Source organism: Camponotus vicinus, unplaced genomic scaffold (assembly GCF_025532165.1).
Source record: "Camponotus vicinus isolate PSW18456_S1 unplaced genomic scaffold, iyCamVici1.0 SCAF_4, whole genome shotgun sequence".
NCBI lineage: Eukaryota > Metazoa > Arthropoda > Insecta > Hymenoptera > Formicidae > Camponotus > Camponotus vicinus.
In genome coordinates, this window is record NW_028141976.1 from 18,617,835 (window position 1) to 18,638,814 (window position 20,980).

A 20,980-nucleotide genomic window follows, 5' to 3' on the forward strand; every position below is an offset into this window, starting at 1 on the left:
TAAAGAAATATATTCCCCAAACAGCGACTTTTTACAATTTATTACTTTTGTAAATCACTCTTGCCGATAATTGCATTTGTATGCTGTCGATGTTATCACTGCAACTTGTGTGGTAATTAGCTGTAATTAATGCTCATACGTAAAATCCGCTTATGTATGTCGCGTCGTAAATCCATTCTATCGTATATATTCGCACTGTGCTCAGCAATCTTCGTCGAAATCGTTTCAGAATATTCAACAAAAGTATTTGGCACATTGAATATTGAAATATAACGGATCTCATGCAGTCAAAGTCTGGAAAGCTTTACAAGAGCAGCATGTAAATATAATATTCCTTTGGAAATAGAGTTCCCCAACGGACTTGTCCGAAAATCGTTAAAGTGCTCTATCAACTTTATTTCACGTCAAAATCATAAACACGATTTTTATCTTCGATAAAATTAATTTTGCTGCAATAATATTGATTTTCGATGTTGTAAATTGCGAAGAAGCAATTATTTAAAATTGCTCGCATCATTTGGGGCCTTAAAAATTACTTTATTAAATTTTTCTTTTTATTGTACTAGTATTTATGAAAGAAAGTTAGTAATATGCTACAAAAATATTTTTAATTTTAATTTCGATGCAAATATTATCATTGGTTGTAATATTAAAATATTCTGAATTATAATACACATATTAAATTTGAATAAAACCAAATACATCAATTAAAAGATAATGTAATAATATGCATACGTATTTATTTTATATGTTACAACATACGTAAGAATTCCAATATAATTCCAGTATAATATTTCTCAGTTTAATAAAACTAAATGATAGTGTTTATAAATAAAAATGTAAATCCATTTATGTCCGGAAATAAATTATGCGATCACACCTACATCTAATTGATTTAAAGTGATATAAGAGATACGAAATAAATAAACATTATATTTACTATTAAAAGAAACATGTGGTAAAGTCAGTTATTAAAAAGTATCAAAGTTTGTTGTTGCCTCTTTCACATTGATTATGCGTTATGCATTATTTATTATTGTCGAGAAAAATGAAGACTTGTTATTAATATGGTATAATTTGACAACCCAAATATTAAAAAAGTCGATAGTATATGAATAATTTTATTTATTTGATATAAATATAATATTGTATATGTAAAGATTTTGAAGTACACAAAATTATAATACATTCATTTTGAATTTATAGAGCTATAATATATTGAAAAGTTATTATTGCAAAGACTACATATACATATACTAACAGCTTTTTTAAGCTTAAATGCGTAGCAACCAAATCCGCTTGCGATATATTGCTTTTGTCATTGATGGAATATTAAATATAAAAATTATTTAAATAAAATATTATAAATAGCATTTAAAAAAAAATTGTGATACTGTTTAAATCGAACCAATATTTTGATTTATAACAAGCATAAAAGTTAAATTAAAATTTGTTGGGAACAAAGAAATAAAAACAAGTCTATTGCAAATAAAGATTTGAAAAATAAGAGAAATGTTGCGATAAATTATTTTAAAATTTTTTGTATTTTAATTAAATAAAAATTATAAAGCTAAAAAATTACTTATAAAAAACTGTTATATATAATAATTATATATAATAAATCTGTTTATATTTACATATAAATGTATAATATAATAATAATTGGAAATTATTAATGTATATAATATGTAGAATGTGTATGTATGCAGTCTATGTATGTGTATGTATAGTCATATAAATAATATATATATTTGTGAATCATTTTAAAATTTATTATCTTTTAAATAATCAAACTTTTTTCGAATATTAATTCAGTTTTAAAAATTAAAAAAAGAAATACGATCAAAAATTATATACTTTAAATAAAAATTTATTATATTTTATTTATCCATCATTGGAGTCATAAAGAAATTTACTGATCTATATATCTTATTGATCTGACATCAAGGACTGACCTAGGGGAGGCCTCCTGCCTATTTTACTATTACTACTATCTTACTATTTATATATCTATCAAGATTATTTATAATATAATATTTGTACGTGCAACGAAATAAATTTTCAAACATATGGTTTCATCATTTCTTTCAGTTCATATCCTAACACACGTTTATAAGAATGATTTTCATGTATGTAAGCGTGCATCGTTACAAGCATCGTTATAAATAAATTATATAATATTTTATCAAATAGGTAATAATTTTTACGTTAAAGATGCGTTACTCCCAGTATGTCAGCACTAGGATGCTTCAATTACAAGGATCAGAGAATGTGCAACGGATATATGCTGCGACGTATTTCGTGGCATGCATATGCTACATATCAACCGGAATTGCGTGTCTGTGGGCGAGTTTCGCTCCATTGAGACTGTAACACTCGTTAACGATGAACAGGAGGGTAGAGGTCACATGGCTGCGTTGTACATCTTAGAGACGTATAGAAATAACCATGTACAATTTTACGAAAATAGTATAGGGACACAATTATTATGTGTTAAATATCATAATTTCGCACTTCAATTTTACTTCAATATTAAATATATATATTTTATTATTTCAATGATAGGAAGATCTTTTCATCTTTTTTTCAGATTTTTAAAATTATATATTTATATATATTTTAATATATATTGTCTATATTGTTTATTATATCTTCTACAACACAAAAATGTTATATTTTAAATAAATAAAATTTTCTTTCTTAAAATAGATATGAATTTTGAGGCATTGTTAGCGTAGTTTTGAAATGCTCATTGTTATAAACTCAATATTCTTAAAATATATGTAACAAGTTAGATCTATTTTTATCTTGTTTGATATTCTTCGAATAATGTTGCAGTTTAGAGAGATTGAATGTGTAACAATTTAGTGATGCAAAAAAAAAAATAGTATGCAACAGAAAATAAAATTTATTTTAATTTTGCATATAGATATTTCAATTATATCATAAATTTTATGAAATAGTTTTAAAATATTTAATATTTTTAAAATAGTTAATTATACAAGTGACTCGGCGTCCACTGTTAGAGATACAAAACGAATAAAATATTATAGTATATATATATGAACGATATGCACATTGTTCAAATCAAGAAATGAAAACGTTTCGGGAGATATCTTATGATTGTAAACGAGTACAACTATTATACTTATCTGCCAGCGTAAATAATTAATCGCTAATAAAAAAATTCTTCTTTTTCCTTGATCTCAAATAGAGATTCAAACTATACATTTCTAACTAAATGTTATCAGAATAAATACAATCAAAGAAAATAAATCCAATATATAAAGAATAATACCTTTAAGCAAAATAGATGAATAATTGAAATACATAGCAAGAAATACAATGCATTCTGCTACTGACTTCATTAAAACATGCGAATAAAACACGAAATCAAAGCACGCGATTATAACTTGCTCTCATACGTAACATGATCTTCCATACTTCTGTTATTCTATTATAGTTTTCCTATAGTGCTAATCATATTTTTCCATTTTTTAAAAAGCTGTAATCATTAGTAGCATTATATATATATAACTAATTATATATATATATATATATATATATATATATATATATATATTATAATTCTGTATATTATATTTTCTATTTAGTACATTTACATTTAAAAAATCTGTATTGAAAAGGTTAAAATAAAAATTTTTCTTTTTGGAAATATCTTCACTTTAATAAAAGTATTTGCCGCATGAGAAGGTTTGAGTAATAAACCTGAAAGCTATGCCGACGGTAATGTAGTTACCGATAGTAAAGCTACCAATAAAGGAAAACAAAGATTTAAAAAATTATTCTTTATATTTATAATTTGTCAAGCTGATTTTGTGTTTGTGGACAAAATTAATATCTCTAAAAAATATTTTATTCTCTAAAAAGTTTTAATTATTAGTAGCGTTAATTAGTTTTCTCTTCTTCTCATTTTTATGATTTTATAGTCACTATGATTATACCGTTTTTAACATATTTTTTTCGAAACATTCACGATTTTTAAAACTAACAATAAGATCTATTTTATTATAGTCCTATCCCTTTTTCTATAATCCGAATTATATTCTTTTATGATCTGTAGAGTTCTAATCATTAACAACATTAATTAATTTTTTCATAATTTTATGATCATTCGATTAAACGTATATGTCATGTTTTTAACGTATCTTTTTAATATTTTTTAAAGCAATCAATTATCTGCAAATCGCTAGTAATGTCGTTTCGCTTGACTGTAATGTAATATAAATAATAATATAAATAATAATAAATATAATAAATATAAGGAAATGTCCCAGAGTTATTTTCAAAACAAATTTCTGTCGCTTCATTGTATCGTATAATATATCTGAAAGTTTACAGATTTGCTTTGAAAAATTTACATAACATAGTTCAATTTCTGTTAAGTGTGAGAGGTTTTATGCATGTTGTAAAAATTTTGAATGGTATGAGATGAATAATGTTACATTTATATTATAATGAGGAAATGAAGGGAAAAGAAAACATTGGAAGAGGAACGCTCACAGTTATACGCGAGAGAGACGACATATCCGGGAAATAAATTTGCTTCACGAAAGATATCTTCCTTATTTTCTTTGTTACACGTCCTTTGCTAAGCATAAAAAAGTGCAAATAAAAATATATTTTATATATATACTAGCATTATAATAAAAAAGAAATTTATAATTTTTCTTGTGCGAGTCTTTTCATTCTTCAAATATTACGTAAAGAAAGGAAATGTCTCAGAATTATTTTCGAAACATATTTCTGTCGCTTCATTGTATAATATATTTGAAAGCTTACAGATCTGTTTTGAAAAATTTACATAATATAGTACTGAATAATAAATTCGTAAATTGTAATACACAAAATACATACACACAATACGTACAAACAATTGTTATACATTATTAATATGACATCCAACATAAAATTATATATCTTACAAAGTCAAGTTATAAATTTAGTATTAAATTCTCTCACTTTCCGCATATATACATGAATAACGAAATTCTCTCCCTTTACTTACTACGAAATTTAAACAGGTACCGTTTCGTTCAACACAATCGATAATTGGTGCTGTATTTCGTTCTCTATTTCGGTCTAACAATGTATAATAATATGCTCGAGAAATGTATCGAGAAATGATTTATCGAAGGGTTTAGATAGAAACGAACTGCCAGTGAAGTTCGCTTACTCGTCACATGATTCAAATTAGGAGACCAGAACCCGCTTTTCATTCGCCATTCGCGTATCCTCTGGATATGAAAGTTAATGGATTTTATAATGAAATGCGCATTGTCATAAATTTCACATGAACTTTCCACCAATAGGCGCTTCGATTTAAAAGCGTAATAAATTGGCAAGAGTGCTAAAGCAGACGGTCAATTCCCGTAGTTTTCGAACTCTCATGAGAGACAGAAGAGAAAGATAGAAAGACAAATGGGGTTATCGCCAGCAGGCGAAATGTACTGCATGACGCAGTTCAGAGCTCTGTCAAATTGTTTTAATCCATTTACGAGAGATAAAACCACGTCGAATTCGCGTCCGTCATTATTCCTTACGATTCGTTATCTGATTCCACCCCGTAGCTCTAATTTTCCTCGGCATCAGGATTTTAAAGCGCATCCCGATTTCCCACAGGGAATTTTGCCACCAGCAAACGAACATCGAGCAAATTCGAATTGCACGGTTCAATTGCCATTAAAACGCTAGATCCTCATTGCATCGTAGCTTTGCATTGCTCAGTCACGCTTGTTAGCGCTTCGTTGATTATAACTGTAAATTTTATTCCTTTTTGGTTTAAGAGACGCAAGAGAGTAAACGAAATACGATATGACGAGTGTACGATTATAATAACGGGCGATATATGGAAGTTGTTTAATTCTCGAGTAATATTAACGATACAGGCATCATATAATTTTTTTAAACACAATTCTATTCAGCTTTTTATTAACTTTCGAATCACAATAACTAGAATGAGATAGCAATATCAGATGTTGAAAACGATGCTTCATATTGAAACGTAGATGAAATTATATATATATATATATATATATATATATATATATACACACACACACACACACACACACACACACACACACACACACACACACACACACACACATATATATATATATATATATATATATATATATCTTCAAGTTAGACGATCGTTCGAAATAAAATTACACAAACAACACTAATTGTAAGCTTGTATTTATTTTCTTCATTATTAAATATGTATTTCATAATGAAAATAAAAATCCACGAAGCCGTGCTCGGCATTTAAACTTTAATATTTTGTTAAGATTAAAAATAATTTAGCATTGATAAGAAAAAAAAATTTGCGCAGAAATTTACTTAGATTCAGACGATTGTGCATATTTGATTTATCGAATAATTTAACCAATACAAATAGAAAAAAGATAAATATACGTAAATAAAAATGTATATACAGACAAATAGATAAATGGAAAGCTTATTTATATAGCGAATAATTCGTAATTGAATATCGGAATCGAGATCGCGAATACATGTCGCAATGAGAAAAATTAAATGAAATCGTAATTTGTACCAATAAATTTTAATAAATCCGGTTTTGTGTGATAAACATTAAAAAATGCAAATGCATTTACAAAATGCAGACGTACTAATATGGTTAAAACAATTAGGTCTCCCGATATTCCATCAAAGCTTCATTAGTTATGCATTTAAGACTGACGGAAATGCGACAAAGATGAAGACCTTTCTTCTTGTAATAGAAATAGCTGATGCACCTCCAGAGAAACTTGTTCCATTTATCTCGAGTTCTCTTGAGAAATGCTCGTGAGTCCACGCGGATAAACCTTACCTACGATGAATCATCACGTAAACGCGCATTTCGCCTTCGTGTCTGTCAAAGATATAACGCTATTCCTAAGGGAAAATTGCCTAATTCGAAAATTCATCTGGACATCTGTGAGGTTAAATAAAGTTGTCACGAATTTGTTGCTTCGACGAAGTTTCTACGAACTTAGAATGGATATTGCATTTCTCTTGAACGATATTCGTCGTATCGAACGAGGAATATAGAAGTATTACACAATGAAAATAAAACATTTCATTTCAATAAACTAAAATAAAACTAGACTTTTGAAATTTGGGCAAGTCTGTTCTATTGAAATCATTTTTAATGCAGCACCGTCGCTAACAGGAAAATTGTCAGCATTAACTAGTTAATTATGACTAGTTATTTGTAATCGATCAACAATTTTATGTTATTATATATATTAAATCAATACTATAGTAACTAAAGCAGTAACATGTCAATAAGTATATATGTGTGTGATAGATGTTAATATTAAATAATTATATAAATTTTTCACATAGAAGCTAAAATCAAAAGAATATTAATTGATAGTTTCTTTTCTTTTGTGCAAAATATGATTTATATAAAAATATTATATACTAAGTATGTACATAAATATGTTAATTTTATGTTCTCAGAATAGTTTTATATGCAGTTAAGCTTAGCTTGATAAAAATCTTTTCTCTAAGAGAAACATGCAAGCGCAAAGCTAACATAAGCTAGTCTTCATTTACGAAATTACGGAAATACAAGACAGAAAGGACGCGGTATAACGTTGTGAATGTTACGCTATAATCAAATGGCCCCGCTGAGACGGCAAACGAGTTCGTAAAGTTCACGGTTCTTTATCGTTGAAATAAGGAAAGGGAAGCTGCCGCATAGTAACGGCCCTTGTAATGTGTGGCTTCGACAAACTTCTGTTCGCGACTTTTTAGTGCAATTAATTTCTATGATCAGAAGTACTCTCTCAGGATTGCACCCTTTGCAAATGTGTAAGTACCCAAACCACGCTAATCTTGTCGGAAAAGAAATTTCTTACTTCTGTATGCATACAGTCGAGATTAATGCCAACATTATCAACATTTGTAATTTTTAAACACATAATTGTAAATTCTAAATAATTGTAATTTCTAAATACTAATTAAACACATTGGACAAAATGTCTTGCTTCTTTTTATTATAATACAGAAAATCAATTTTTTTATTAATCAATAAAAGCAAAATATTATCCGATAAAAATAAAGTTCAATAGAGAAAAATTGTCTTCCATATGATATACAAAATTGTACACATAAAGATTAACTCTGACAATTTGATATGCAATTGATTTTGTTTATCATTTTTTTATATTCAGAGTACAATTTTGAAATTGTCCTTCATTTATTCAAACAGATAGTAATATGCGCGAAGACAGTCAATATCATTTAATGTATACAGTTTTCTTTTAAAACGACGAACGCGAGTAATGTGCGCTATAAAAACAATGAAATTTGTGATAAATTGTTGTCTATTATTTTTGTCATCCAGATTGTGAATGTTATTTATCGTAATATGACCTCAAAACTTGTTGCAACTGACGATGTTATTGAACGAAACAGCGTGAACTTTACGCGTGTATATTTACATAAAATTATAAGAGAAATTGTTGAAATTATTTTTTATTTTAATAAAGTAACGAGATAATTTGCTGTAAAAGATTTTATAGCATAATTACTTTACAAATCTAAACATAATACACAATACATAATACACAATAATAGAATTGCTATAATTATATAACAATAGTTATGATTGTAATAATTTTTAACAATTATAATTATTAAAAAATATAATTATTTTATCGTTTTTAATATAAAAATAATAAATTCAAAACAATACAATATATATATATATATATATATATATATATATATATATATATATATAATGATGTACATGAGTTCGTATTTATCTATATTTTTTAATCATCTGCGTCAACGCCGACATCAATGAAATCATATATACATTTGAATGCTTTGTTGGGTAAAAATCTGAAATCAAAATATTATTTTTATTGTAGAGAATGTAAAGAAATAATGTAAAAGAGTTAAATTAGTAAAAGCAGTAAAATAGCATTCGTATTTATTAGTGACTTATAAATCGCTTTGCAGTTTATTAGAGTATATAGTTAGTATATGTATAATTTACTCAGTATATAGATAGTTTATTAGAGTATATATTATTTGAAAATATATTATGTGATTTGAAAATATATTATGTGTATTTAACGATGGAATTTTTATTTGAGTGATTTACCTTATCAAACATAACATCGGCAACCAATATGAAGGTATACTTCTTTCTTCCAAATTTTTTCTTTGCGCGTCAATGGTTAGTGAAGCTACTTTCTGTGGTTTAAGTTCTCTCATTATATTTGGAAATCTATATTATTAACAAACAAAATTTATCAGCAATGATAAAAATATCTTATTATAAAAATATCTTATTACTTTAATAAATAACATTTTAGATATATATGTGTAATGTAAAATCTATGAATAAAAAATATTTTTATTTTATTGAACATACTAATTTACAAAATATGTGAATAAAATTGGAATTTTATAAACAATTACAATATCGTTATTAAGAAATATTAATTATAATTCATTAATTTTATATTGTTAAACATACCTTATTCTTAGCTTTTTGACAAATCCAGTCGATACAAAAAACGGATAAATAGTAGTGAATTTAATCAAAGATTTTCCTTTGCTATGTATACGCAATTCATCACTGACAGCTTCCATAAGTGCTGTAATACGCACACGAAAAGAATGTTAGATATACTTTGTAATTGTATTTATATTATAATTGTATATATATAAAATATATATACACACATATGCATATTCGTCATTTTACAGTAAATATTAATAACACAGGCCTGCGAGGATCAGTTATAAAGAGCAGAGCAGATAAATCTGATAGATTTGTTGAACTGAAAACAAATCTGGCCGCAGAATTTCTCTAGCACGTCAGGTTTCCGAGTAATTTATAGTTAAATAGTCCAAAAATGACAATTTCGGCAAATTTCATGGAATTTATTATGGAAAAGCCTAATTGTTTGAAATATATCTACCAATGGCATCGTATAGTATTAGTCTTCACCTTTCAAATCCATTTTCGATTATCGCTGCACGATTTTTTTTCGCTGAAATATGAACAAGTATGAAGTTATAAGAAAATTTATATATACATAGGCATCAAAATATGGCTGATCTATTATCTTAAAATTTGAAAAGGCTTATATATGTCAGGTTCGGTTGTCCAAAAAAGTCCTATAAAAATATGTCTGACACAGTTATTACACATTTTGATTTAAATTTTTCTAAATTTTATACCTTTTTATTGTGATTCTGTCCGTCATATTGGATGCGCTATTTTTTATTTCAAAAAATGACAGGCGGCATTCAAAAATTTATGTTTTTATCTAAATTTTGATTCGTGATAAGACAGAGAGATAACACGATTGAATTGAAATGGCTTATTGGATCACTATGCAGTGACCAGTCTATAACTTGTATATCTCAGCGAAAAAAAATCGTGCGGCAGCAATCGAAAATGGATTTGAAAGACGAAGGTTAATACTATACGATGCCATTGGCAGAAATATTAAAAAAAATTAGATTTCCTAATAATAGATTCATAAAATTTACCAAAATAGCCATTTTTGGACTATTTAACCACAAATTACTCAATAACCTGACGTGCTGAGGAAATTTTGAGGCCAGATTCGTTTTCAACATCAAAAATTATATCAGATTCACCTACTCTGTTTTTTGTAACTAACCAAATCTAAAATTTCGCAGGCCTGTGTAATCATACGCTACACATGACCCTAAGATTATAATAAGATTGAATTATAATATATATATACCTTTGACTGCGGATTTTGTGGGGCAATAAATCGTACCATATGCACCGGCTAAAAATGCTGCTACTGATGAGATTGCTACAATGTGACCGTGATTTTTTTTAATCATATTTGGTAGAAACGCTTGCAACATCTAAAAATGATTCTATTGAGAATTTGCGGAAGCATATTACGTGTATTTGTCAGTATCTTAAATTTATATTAATTGGGAATATTTCAATAATAAATTAATTTTAATATCTGTTTCTAAGAATAATGTAAATTATATATTGTCAATTATTTTATATATATTTATCTCGTAACTACTACGCATGTGTATCTCAAATATGTCACTTGCCCAATAATGCGATATTAAATTGATATCTATAATTCGTACAATTTCATCGGCGCTTTGATCTAGAAGTTTTTTAATATATACTGCACCGGCATTATTGACTAAAATTGTAACATCACCGACTTCTTCTCTCACATTTTTAGCTACCTTAAAGACTTCTTCCCTATCTGTTACGTTGCACCTATAAAAATCCCAATAAAATTTTTAATCAGCGTTGACAATAGTTAGATTTATGTGATTAATTGTATACGCGTAAATTATTCAAATCGGTTTTTATTATATAAAATTAAATAATATAGATTTACTGATATGCGTATACAGCATTTTTCCCCATCATTTTAATCTCGTTCATCGTTTGTTTATTGGTTTCTTCATTGATATCCCAACATACCACTGTTGCTCCTAATGATGCATAACCAATCGCCAATTCCTTCCCGATACCGTGACCCGCACCTGTTACCTGTCACAGTATATATATTAAGTACTAGTCTGCATCACGTGAATTATATATTATCATATATTTTATAGTTTACAAATTTTTACCCAATTTAGAATATATATAATTAAATAATTTTGTTATCGAACAATATTTTAAAATAATATTTATATAATAATATTAATATTTTAAAATTTATATTATATTTTAAAATAAACAAAAACGTAGTAAATTTTGTTTTATTTTTAATATTTTTTGGTTCGGAATAGGAAAAATTTAATGATAAAGTAATCTAAATAATATTTGAAATAGTTAGGAGCGAAATAAGAAAACGTTTATGTGTTTAATTGATAGAATAATCTATAAAGTGAAATAATGTTTTTTAATAAAAATGAATCTATTAACATATCTATATGTATTGTTAATTTTAATTTTATAAACTGAATATTATATTACCTATACAAAAAAAACATATTTTTATATCTATGTATATATTATGAATTTCATACGCACCAAAACAATTTCATTAGCTACGCTCTTTTTTGTCATTGGAATGAATGTTGTGAATATGCTCTCGCAAATGAAATAAAAAACTTTTAAAATAATAAATAGTATTTCTGCTAGCAAGAGCATGCCGTCATATATGTTCATCATAATTATCTGAAAAGTTAGTAATAATAATATACATTATATATGTATATATATTACTAGTTATAATATTTCAAAATAAATTATGAAATATCTTGCAAATAGTTTAATATTCTTTTATAATTCTATTTTAAATTTTATGATTCTATTAAGAAAATCTACACACACGTACGCATAATTATGTGGTCTTAAAAAATAGATATACGCATAATTATGTGGTCTTAAAAAATAGATTTTTTTCGAATATCAGAAACGTCTTTATATATATCTCAAATAAAATTGTTGATTATAAGATAAAAATATTGATTATAATATTGATTAAAATATTGATTATAATAACTACCGTCTTCTTTAGCACAAAACGAATTTAATTTGAATTGAGTAAAAACGCGATCAATAATTTTTTTGTGCTAAATATACATATTTGATAACTATTTATAATAAAATTTATTATAAAGTTATTATAAATTTATTATAAAACTCATATACACACGAGAAATATATATAAAATGTATCTCTTATTTTTTAGAATATTTTATGTTTGAAATTAATTTACACAAAAAGAGAAATTTGGTTTTTCTTCTTAGGATAGAATATAATAATAATTATTTTGTTATAACATTGATTATATTTTGTAAAGAGAAATCGTGAAAATTGAACGGATATCAATATTTAAACTTTCGACGAGTTACGAGACACTTTAATTATATTTTACTAGAATAATACTTACGAAATTTGTATGAACGGAATATTCACGGTGTTCACAAGTAACAGCGAAGGTGAGTTTTCTACGCCGTTTTATACTCTTTGGCGAGTGTCCAGAAATCAACTATCGCTCTCGTGCAATTAGCTTCTAATCTTAAGGTAGGCATCACATATACATTTCCACACTTTCGTAATGATGGGAGCGCTCAAGCATATCTTACTTCGACCTGAAAGTCATTTATGCGATTTAGAATTTGTGTAAAACATTTTTAAATTATATACATCATATAAAAAATGCTTTAGGAATTAAAGTAATCTTAACTCATTTAGTATCGATTACGAATTAATATCACATAATTATTATAATTATTATACTTGGCTAATAGTATTGATCTCATATCGGTTTTTAAATATTTTATTTTTATCACTCTTTTAGATTTTTTGATTTTTTTTTATGTACTTGGCGTATTTTTTTACCTTTATAAGGTTTTTTTTAGGGTATATATTTCTTTTCTTTCTGTTACTATAAAATTATATAATTAATTATATAATTATATAATTAAATTTAGTTAATCGATAAATACAGAGGATATATAGTATATGATAATAATCTTTAATTATACAATCGATGATCAAAAATACAATATTAAAAATACAATATTAAAAAAATACAATATTAAAAAAATACAATATTAAAAATACAATATTAAAAATACAATATTAAAAATCAATCCGGTAATTCTCAGCCACTACCCAGCAAACCAAGTAACATGTATATAAATGTTAGTTATCATTTCTCATTCAACAATTCATGCACATGTATTCCTTTCACTTGGTTTTTTACTATTAACACATTACCGTCCGGAGACATAAAAATATGTTTTTTCTTGACTGCTCGTAAAATACCGGAGACATATAAATAGGGTTTTACACATTATGCATTAAAACGACCTATAAATATGTGTTACAACATATATATATATATATATATATATATATATATATATATATATATATATATATATATATAATGTGATATAAAGGAAAGTACAGACATTACATCGTAAGTAATTACATCGAAAATGCCTAGTAAACAGAACATAATAAAATAATAAAATAGCAATGTAATTAACACATTTAAAAGAAGTAAGAGGGATACACTGAGAAAAAAGTTATAGTAATGGTAGCAAAAAAATAAAATTACTCACAAATAGCTGTTTTTAATAAGAAAATTTTGTAAAGATAGCAAAGTGTAATAATTTTTTGTTTAAAAAAAAAATTTTTTTTTCACTTCAAATTTCATAAAAAAATATTTGATATTTTAAAAGTTATAACCATTTTTGTAAAGTGATGCAACATAGTTGAAAACCTTAAAATATGCCGGCTACACGCAAAAGTTTTCGCGCAAACAGCCCAGACCGTAATGTGTTAATCAAGAGTTGAAGAATTCAGAATGCTATTTTAATTTTTTCATAGATTTTTCCTGCCTTTTAAGACAAAAACCGGTTTATTAGATATGTTATTAAAGCTACTTAGTCTTTATGGTACAACATTGTTGGTGGCATAAATAAACATATCCATGGTTGTGAAAGGTACATGTTATAATTTATTTATATTGTTACGTCCCTGGTTCGGGTCGCGGTCGAGTCCGTCGTGGAAAGAGAAGAAGTCCGTTGTCAAGAGGTTGTTGACAGCGGCGGCTGTCATTTGAGTCTGGAGCCAGCTGTCAGGCTGTGTGGACGCGTTTCTCTTACGAGTCGATCCGTGTTATTAATATTGTGTATTTACGTTCTGAGTTACCGTTTGTGTTGTAATTGTGCAGTGCATTAAAGTTCATTAGTTTCTTAAGGTGCTTGTTTATTTAGCGCGTCCCGCGAGCGGCCGATCTCTTTACCGCGCGACTTCGATATTTATCGAAGTCCCCGCCCCGGGCGTAACAATATATATCAATGCTACACCCACAGAAAGGATTTCTAAATTTAATGCTATTACACTTCAATCTATCATAAAATAGGATCGATATAGCGCCAATCATATTTTTTATTAAAAAAAGAATATTTTAATCTTAAATAGAAAATTCTTAAATCTAGAATAAAATGATCCTGATACTATCTACAAAAGACGACAGACGCATATCGGTTTCACGCAACTACTGCGAAAAAATTGTATTCTTAACTTAAGAATATGCCACTTATCTTTGGAATATATACCACTAAAATAGGCGCCAAGAGGATACTCTTAAGTTAAGAGGATCTTCTAAAGAGATATTCTTAATATACAGAGAAAAATATTTTTTTGGATTTAATAAATTTTGCTGAAGTCAAATAAATTTAATTATTGGTCTAAAAGTTTTTTCCGCTTAATTTGAAATAATCTGTTTAATATTCTGAATCCCAACAAGGAATCCAGATTATTAAATAAATTATTTTAAATTCAACTTGAAATTAAACTGATAAACAGTGATGTCAGAAAGAGGATGCGCGGCTCAAATGCACACAGAGAACCTGTGTGTGAGCAGCGTCCTCTCTTCCGCATCACTGCTAAGGGAGAAAAATATACTTTAGATCTTATGTTAATACAAGTCCTTTATATACATTTCATGGTAAATATTGAGTACGAGAAAAATTAAGAGTGGTGTCGCCGCAAAGCGGCAAATGAAGAAACATGTCGCGCACACGAAAATCGAGTTGCGGCATAGAAGTCGCAAATTAAGAATATATTCTTATTTATTAAATGACGCTAATATCAAATTATTCGAAGTGCAAGAATATATAACTTAGATTTCTTTATATTATTCTTGTTTCCAGATTATAAAGACAATCTTGTTTAATTCGAGAGAGAAGAATTATTGTTTTAGTTTTAAAATTGTTTCATTTTTATACTACATAAGATTGTGACCGGATTAAATGTGTCAAGAATATTTTTTGTCTTGTTATCAGAAATCCTTTCTGAGGGTGCGAATGCGATTTTGAGACTGGAGAATGAAAGTGGATTAATCAGTTAATAATGATTTCATAAAAACCTAAGTTTATTAAAAAAAGTAGTAGAGCAAAAATATTTTTTTATCGATATATATCGAGCTTTATTATCAATTAAACGATCGCTGTCTTCTTATATTCTTTCACAACTTCGCAAAAGAAAGGAATCGTGAAGTCGGTGAGATGTAACATGAGAATTGCTTTTCTCTCTCTTTCTGTCTCTTAGAAAAATTTCAATATTATGTTTAGAAAAAAGGACAATATACAGGGTGTCCCTGAATGGTTTGTACAAACTTTGTGAATATGTTCCAGGGACCTAAACAAGCAGAAAATGTCCCATAAACATGGGGTCGGAAACGCTTGCTTCTGGAATTACGACGGTTCGAAGTTTTCCTGCAATAGCTGGAGAAATTATCACGTCAAATCGCATAGGTGTTACAAAACTGTTTATTTATTTCCTCGGTTTTGCCACGAATATAACAGGACAGTACACTTGCTATAGCAAATGCTCGAAATGGCCTCCGTTAGATTCCAAGGAAGCCTGCGCACGTCGCCGCATTGTCTGGCGAACCGTCCATTTTCACCGACACGGCCATATACCAGATGGATATCCGCCAGTTCATCAAATGAATAATTTGATTCATTCATGTTTTTAAAGTGGCCTAGAAACGAACTTTGCAATCGCAGGATACTTTCAAACAATTAAACGCTGAGCTGCGCTGTTTGAAGTTCAAGCTGGTTTATTTAAAGAAACGGTTTCTTTAACCACCAAATAGCGTAAAACATGTAAATAAGAAACGGTTTCTTTGACCTGTGTGATAATTTCTCCAGCTATTGCAGGAAAACTTCGAACCGTCGTAACTCCAGAAGCAAGCGTTTTCGATCCCATATTTATGGGACATTTTCTGCTTGTTTAGGTCCCTGGAACTTATTCACAAAGTTTGTACAGATCATTCAGGGACACCCTGTATACGCGAATATTTTAGGATACTGATTCTTGTGAGATTTGATATTTAAAAATATATTATTTTACATAATTTCAAAATTAGCTTTTTATCACAGAGAGAAACGTTTCTTTACATTTAGTATATCTGTTTGTTTGACTTATATTTGTTTGCTAAAGAAAAAATTATTATATACAAAACATTATTTATTGGAATAAAAATTTGATTGTTTCGTTGCATTAATTTATATTGTTTAACGGAAAAATGACGATTATTTGAAATAATACTGATTCAAATAAGAGTGTTGTTTATTTCAATTAACTTAATATTTGGAATGGCTAATAGTATGTGGCATATGTTTCTTCGCTTGCCGCTGCGCGACGATACCACTCTTAACTTTTTTTGTATTCAATAATTATCATGAAATGTATATAAAGGACTAGTATTAACATAAGATCTAAAATATATTTTTCTCTCTTAGCAGTAGTGCGAGAAAGAGGATGCTGCTCATACGCAGGTTCTCTGATCATGTGCACCGCATGTGAACCGCACCCTCTTTCTGACATCACTGTTTATCAGGTTTAATTTCAAACTGAATTTAAAATAATTTATTTAATAATCTGGATTCTTTGTTGGGATTCAGAATATTAAACAGATTATTTGAAATTAGATAGAAAAAACTTTTAAACAATTTGAAGTTGTGTGGGTTAATATAATTGTTAAAGTCAAAGAAAAAGTAAAATTCTTCAATACAAAATTTTATTTAAAATAAACATATACGTTATTTGAAAGTCAAACAATCGTTTGTTAAATCGAATAGTTTGGTTGGACTATTCTAATAATTAAATTTATTTGATTTCAGCAAAATTTGTTAAATCCAAAGAAATATTTTTCTCTGTCATTAGTATTAAGTATATCTTATAAACTAGCAAGTGTAGTTTGACTATTGCAAAGAGCGAAGACTTTGAACCATAAATTGTATAATATTACAAGTGTCCTCTTCAAATGTTTATACAAATGCTCGATCGTAAATATATTATATAAATCGAAGATCTAGAAATAAGTATCACATAAAAAAAAGATCTGAGGATCATATAAAAAGATCTTAACTTATTGTTAGTAGAAATATAAATTATCTCCGACTGCCATTTATATCTGCTTGACGATAACACTTATGAATTATTTATTTAGAATAAATTAAACTTCTAATATGCGAGTTTCTGCATAATTCTTTTAGGATAATTGGAATATGTCAAGGTCAAGGTCATTGGTGAGGTTGCCGTTTTTCTAGATATTTACCGTTTCGAACAAGCTGTCTAAAGGTAATAAATTCACTTTTATGAAAAAGGGCTTAAAAAGTGCCTTAATTTTCGAATCAAAAATCCTTCTCGTATACTTCTTTTGTACCTAAAAGGAACCTATTTACAAAATTTGACTCAAATCGGAGGTGACCGGTTTTCGGAACTTTATCCCTCGCCACACTCTATATTATCCAATTATCTTCTGTTAAATCTTGTGTTAAAAAATAACTTTCTTATAGGAGTCGCCAAAATTCCTTTTACAGGCTTCTATTTTAAGTTGGAAGGAAGCTTTTCACAAAGTTTCATCAAAATCGGAGATGACCGGTTTTCGGAACTACACCCAAAAATTGTTTTCATCAATATAAAATTTATATCAAAATTTTTCAAGTAATGTAAAAATACATTTTATATAACGTAATTATATGTACGTTCTTCTCCAAATCTGAAAATTATTTTCTCCTCTTTTTTATCTATATGATACTGGGCATGTTTAACCATATACAAGATGATTCAAAATAACCTATTGTCCTTAAAATACCATATTCCTGACTCAAATCTGAGACGATTTTTCCTTTTGCAAAATTTTGTTCGAAGTTTAGTTTATGATTTGTAAAAGAAAATAGTTATCTTATTATGGACCAAATATGTATATGAAGGCAAGAGCAGCGCCGCAAAGGTAAGGAACGTCTGCTACGATCAGCTATTAGCTATATATGATAATACACATACACACACACACTCTCTCTCTCTCTCTTTCTCTTATTCACTCATAGTTATTATTATTAATTGTTGCATTAATTGTTGTTTGTAACAGATACTTTACGTAAGCGTTCGCGTTGATTAATTGCACCACTCTTGTCCGTCTCATACTCGGCCCATAATAAGATAACTATTTCCTTTTATAATTCAAAAAATAAGCTTTGGACAAAATTTTGCAAAAAGAAAAGTTATCCCAAAAATTAAGTCAGGAATGTGTTTCTTTAAGAACAATAAGTTATTTTGAATTATCCTGTATACAGGGTTTACCAAAAGTGTGGAAACCCCTTAATATTTCGAAAAATACGCATTTAAAAAAAAATGTTTCATACAAAAGTAATTGTTAATTGCAAATTACATATTTTTTCTTAAAAACAACTATGTTTTTTCTTTACACCAATTGATTCCTCTCATTATTTTGTACATAAAAGTATTAAGGTAAGATAATCGAAAAATGAATATTTTACTAGATATTTTATGGTTTATGTAAAATTAAGAAATGATTTCAAGCCTCATAACTCGGAAAGTACTTAATGAAAACTAACTTAATTATAGTGTTTTGGAAAGCTCTTGAGATAAGCTACAAGAATATGCAAAAGCATATAGGGTGTCCCATTTAAAAAGTTGGAGGTGACCTTCACATAACCTTGACAACGCCATTTAAGGTCATAATAATGTTGCTGTGTAATGCGCCACATAAAACCCTATAACTTTGTATGAAACATTTTTTTTTTTAAATGCGTATTTTTCGAAATATTAAGGGGTTTCCACACTTTTGGTAAACCCTGTATATCTCTCTATATAATAAAAAAAAATTTACAAAATAAAATATTTTTACGACAATGTATAATTTTATAATTATATTAATAATAAGGAAATATATAAACGTATAAACATATAAACGTTATCTCTTTATTATTTATATAATTGTTTACTTTGGCTTAGTAGTTTATGTAATATTATAGATTAAAAATTATGTTAAGAAATGAGTGAGAGGGAGAAAGAGAAATGCATATTAATTTTAGTTCGTTAATTTTTTAAATTAAAAGAGAGTGATGTAATTTATATAATACAGTCTTTATCGCATGAATACCAGTACTCAAAAATTCATATTGAAGGAAAGTATCTTTATAAATTTTCTTAATCAATTTTTGTTTTATATATTTATTCGTTTTATATATTTTTACAGATTTTACAGATATTTTTACGAACAATATATCAATTTATGAATAATTAAATAAAAGCTGAGGAAAGTTTTTTCTTTTATATGTTTTTATAAAAAATTTTTATATACATAGCTTCATTTTAAAAAAAGAAGTTTTTGCTAATAAAATTTTTCTTGAAGACAACTGAAGACAGTCTTAAATTTTCATAACTTTTGTCAAATTTTCATAATTTTTTTAAATTTCATTTATTTATAGCATAAAACCAAATTAATTAAATATAAATATGATACGATTTATTTTATTTACCTGATTATAATATCCAAAACTTTTCTGTTGTGATATATTAATATATAAATGCTTTGTGATTAATACAGGGTGATTCTGAACAGACGTTTGTCTTTAAAAAGATAAATTGTCGAGTCTATCCTAAGACGATTTTCCCTTTACCAAAATTGTCTACGAGGCTTAGTTTTTAAATTATTAAATAAAATAGTTCGCGAATTACGGAACGAGTACAAGAGGTAGACAGGGACGGCGGACTCACCGTCCGATACAGGCGATCATGTGGGGCGCGCGACGCGATCAGCTGATTGCTGCACACGATGAGTGTAACAATCAGTGTGTGTGTGTTTGGAGGGGGGGTGTATTTATGCACGCGTATCCACACATGCACCGTACACTCTCTTTCTCTCTCTCTCTCTTTCTCCCTCTTTCTCTCTCACTCTCTCACTCACTCACTCACTCACTTATTCTTACCTTAATAATGAGATTCTTCATACTGCTGATAAATAGCAGTGCCCAGTGTGTTGCACGATAATAATCGTCGTCGATGAGACGTCGTTTCTTCAACACGCAGTCTGACACAAATAAGCGAAGTTTTTTCTTTCATCACTTTCGACACTTTTACAAATTTACTCGCGCACTTAATCACTCACGATTGATA

The 20,980-nt window shown here is 27.7% G+C and overlaps 1 protein-coding gene across 1 annotated transcript; it reads right to left on the reverse strand.

Moving 5' to 3' along the window:
- Positions 1-8,754: 8,754 nt before the first annotated feature.
- Positions 8,755-13,055, reverse strand: LOC145969796 (17-beta-hydroxysteroid dehydrogenase 13-like). The gene is made up of 8 exons (XM_083096053.1): positions 12,918-13,055; positions 12,053-12,199; positions 11,409-11,563; positions 11,107-11,284; positions 10,773-10,902; positions 9,527-9,647; positions 9,149-9,274; positions 8,755-8,883 (listed from the first exon to the last, which is right to left on the reverse strand). Exons 2-8 carry the CDS (start codon positions 12,191-12,193, stop codon positions 8,814-8,816), a joined length of 921 nt encoding a protein of 306 aa, XP_082952179.1. The 5' UTR covers positions 12,194-12,199; positions 12,918-13,055; the 3' UTR covers positions 8,755-8,813.
- Positions 13,056-20,980: the final 7,925 nt, after the last annotated feature.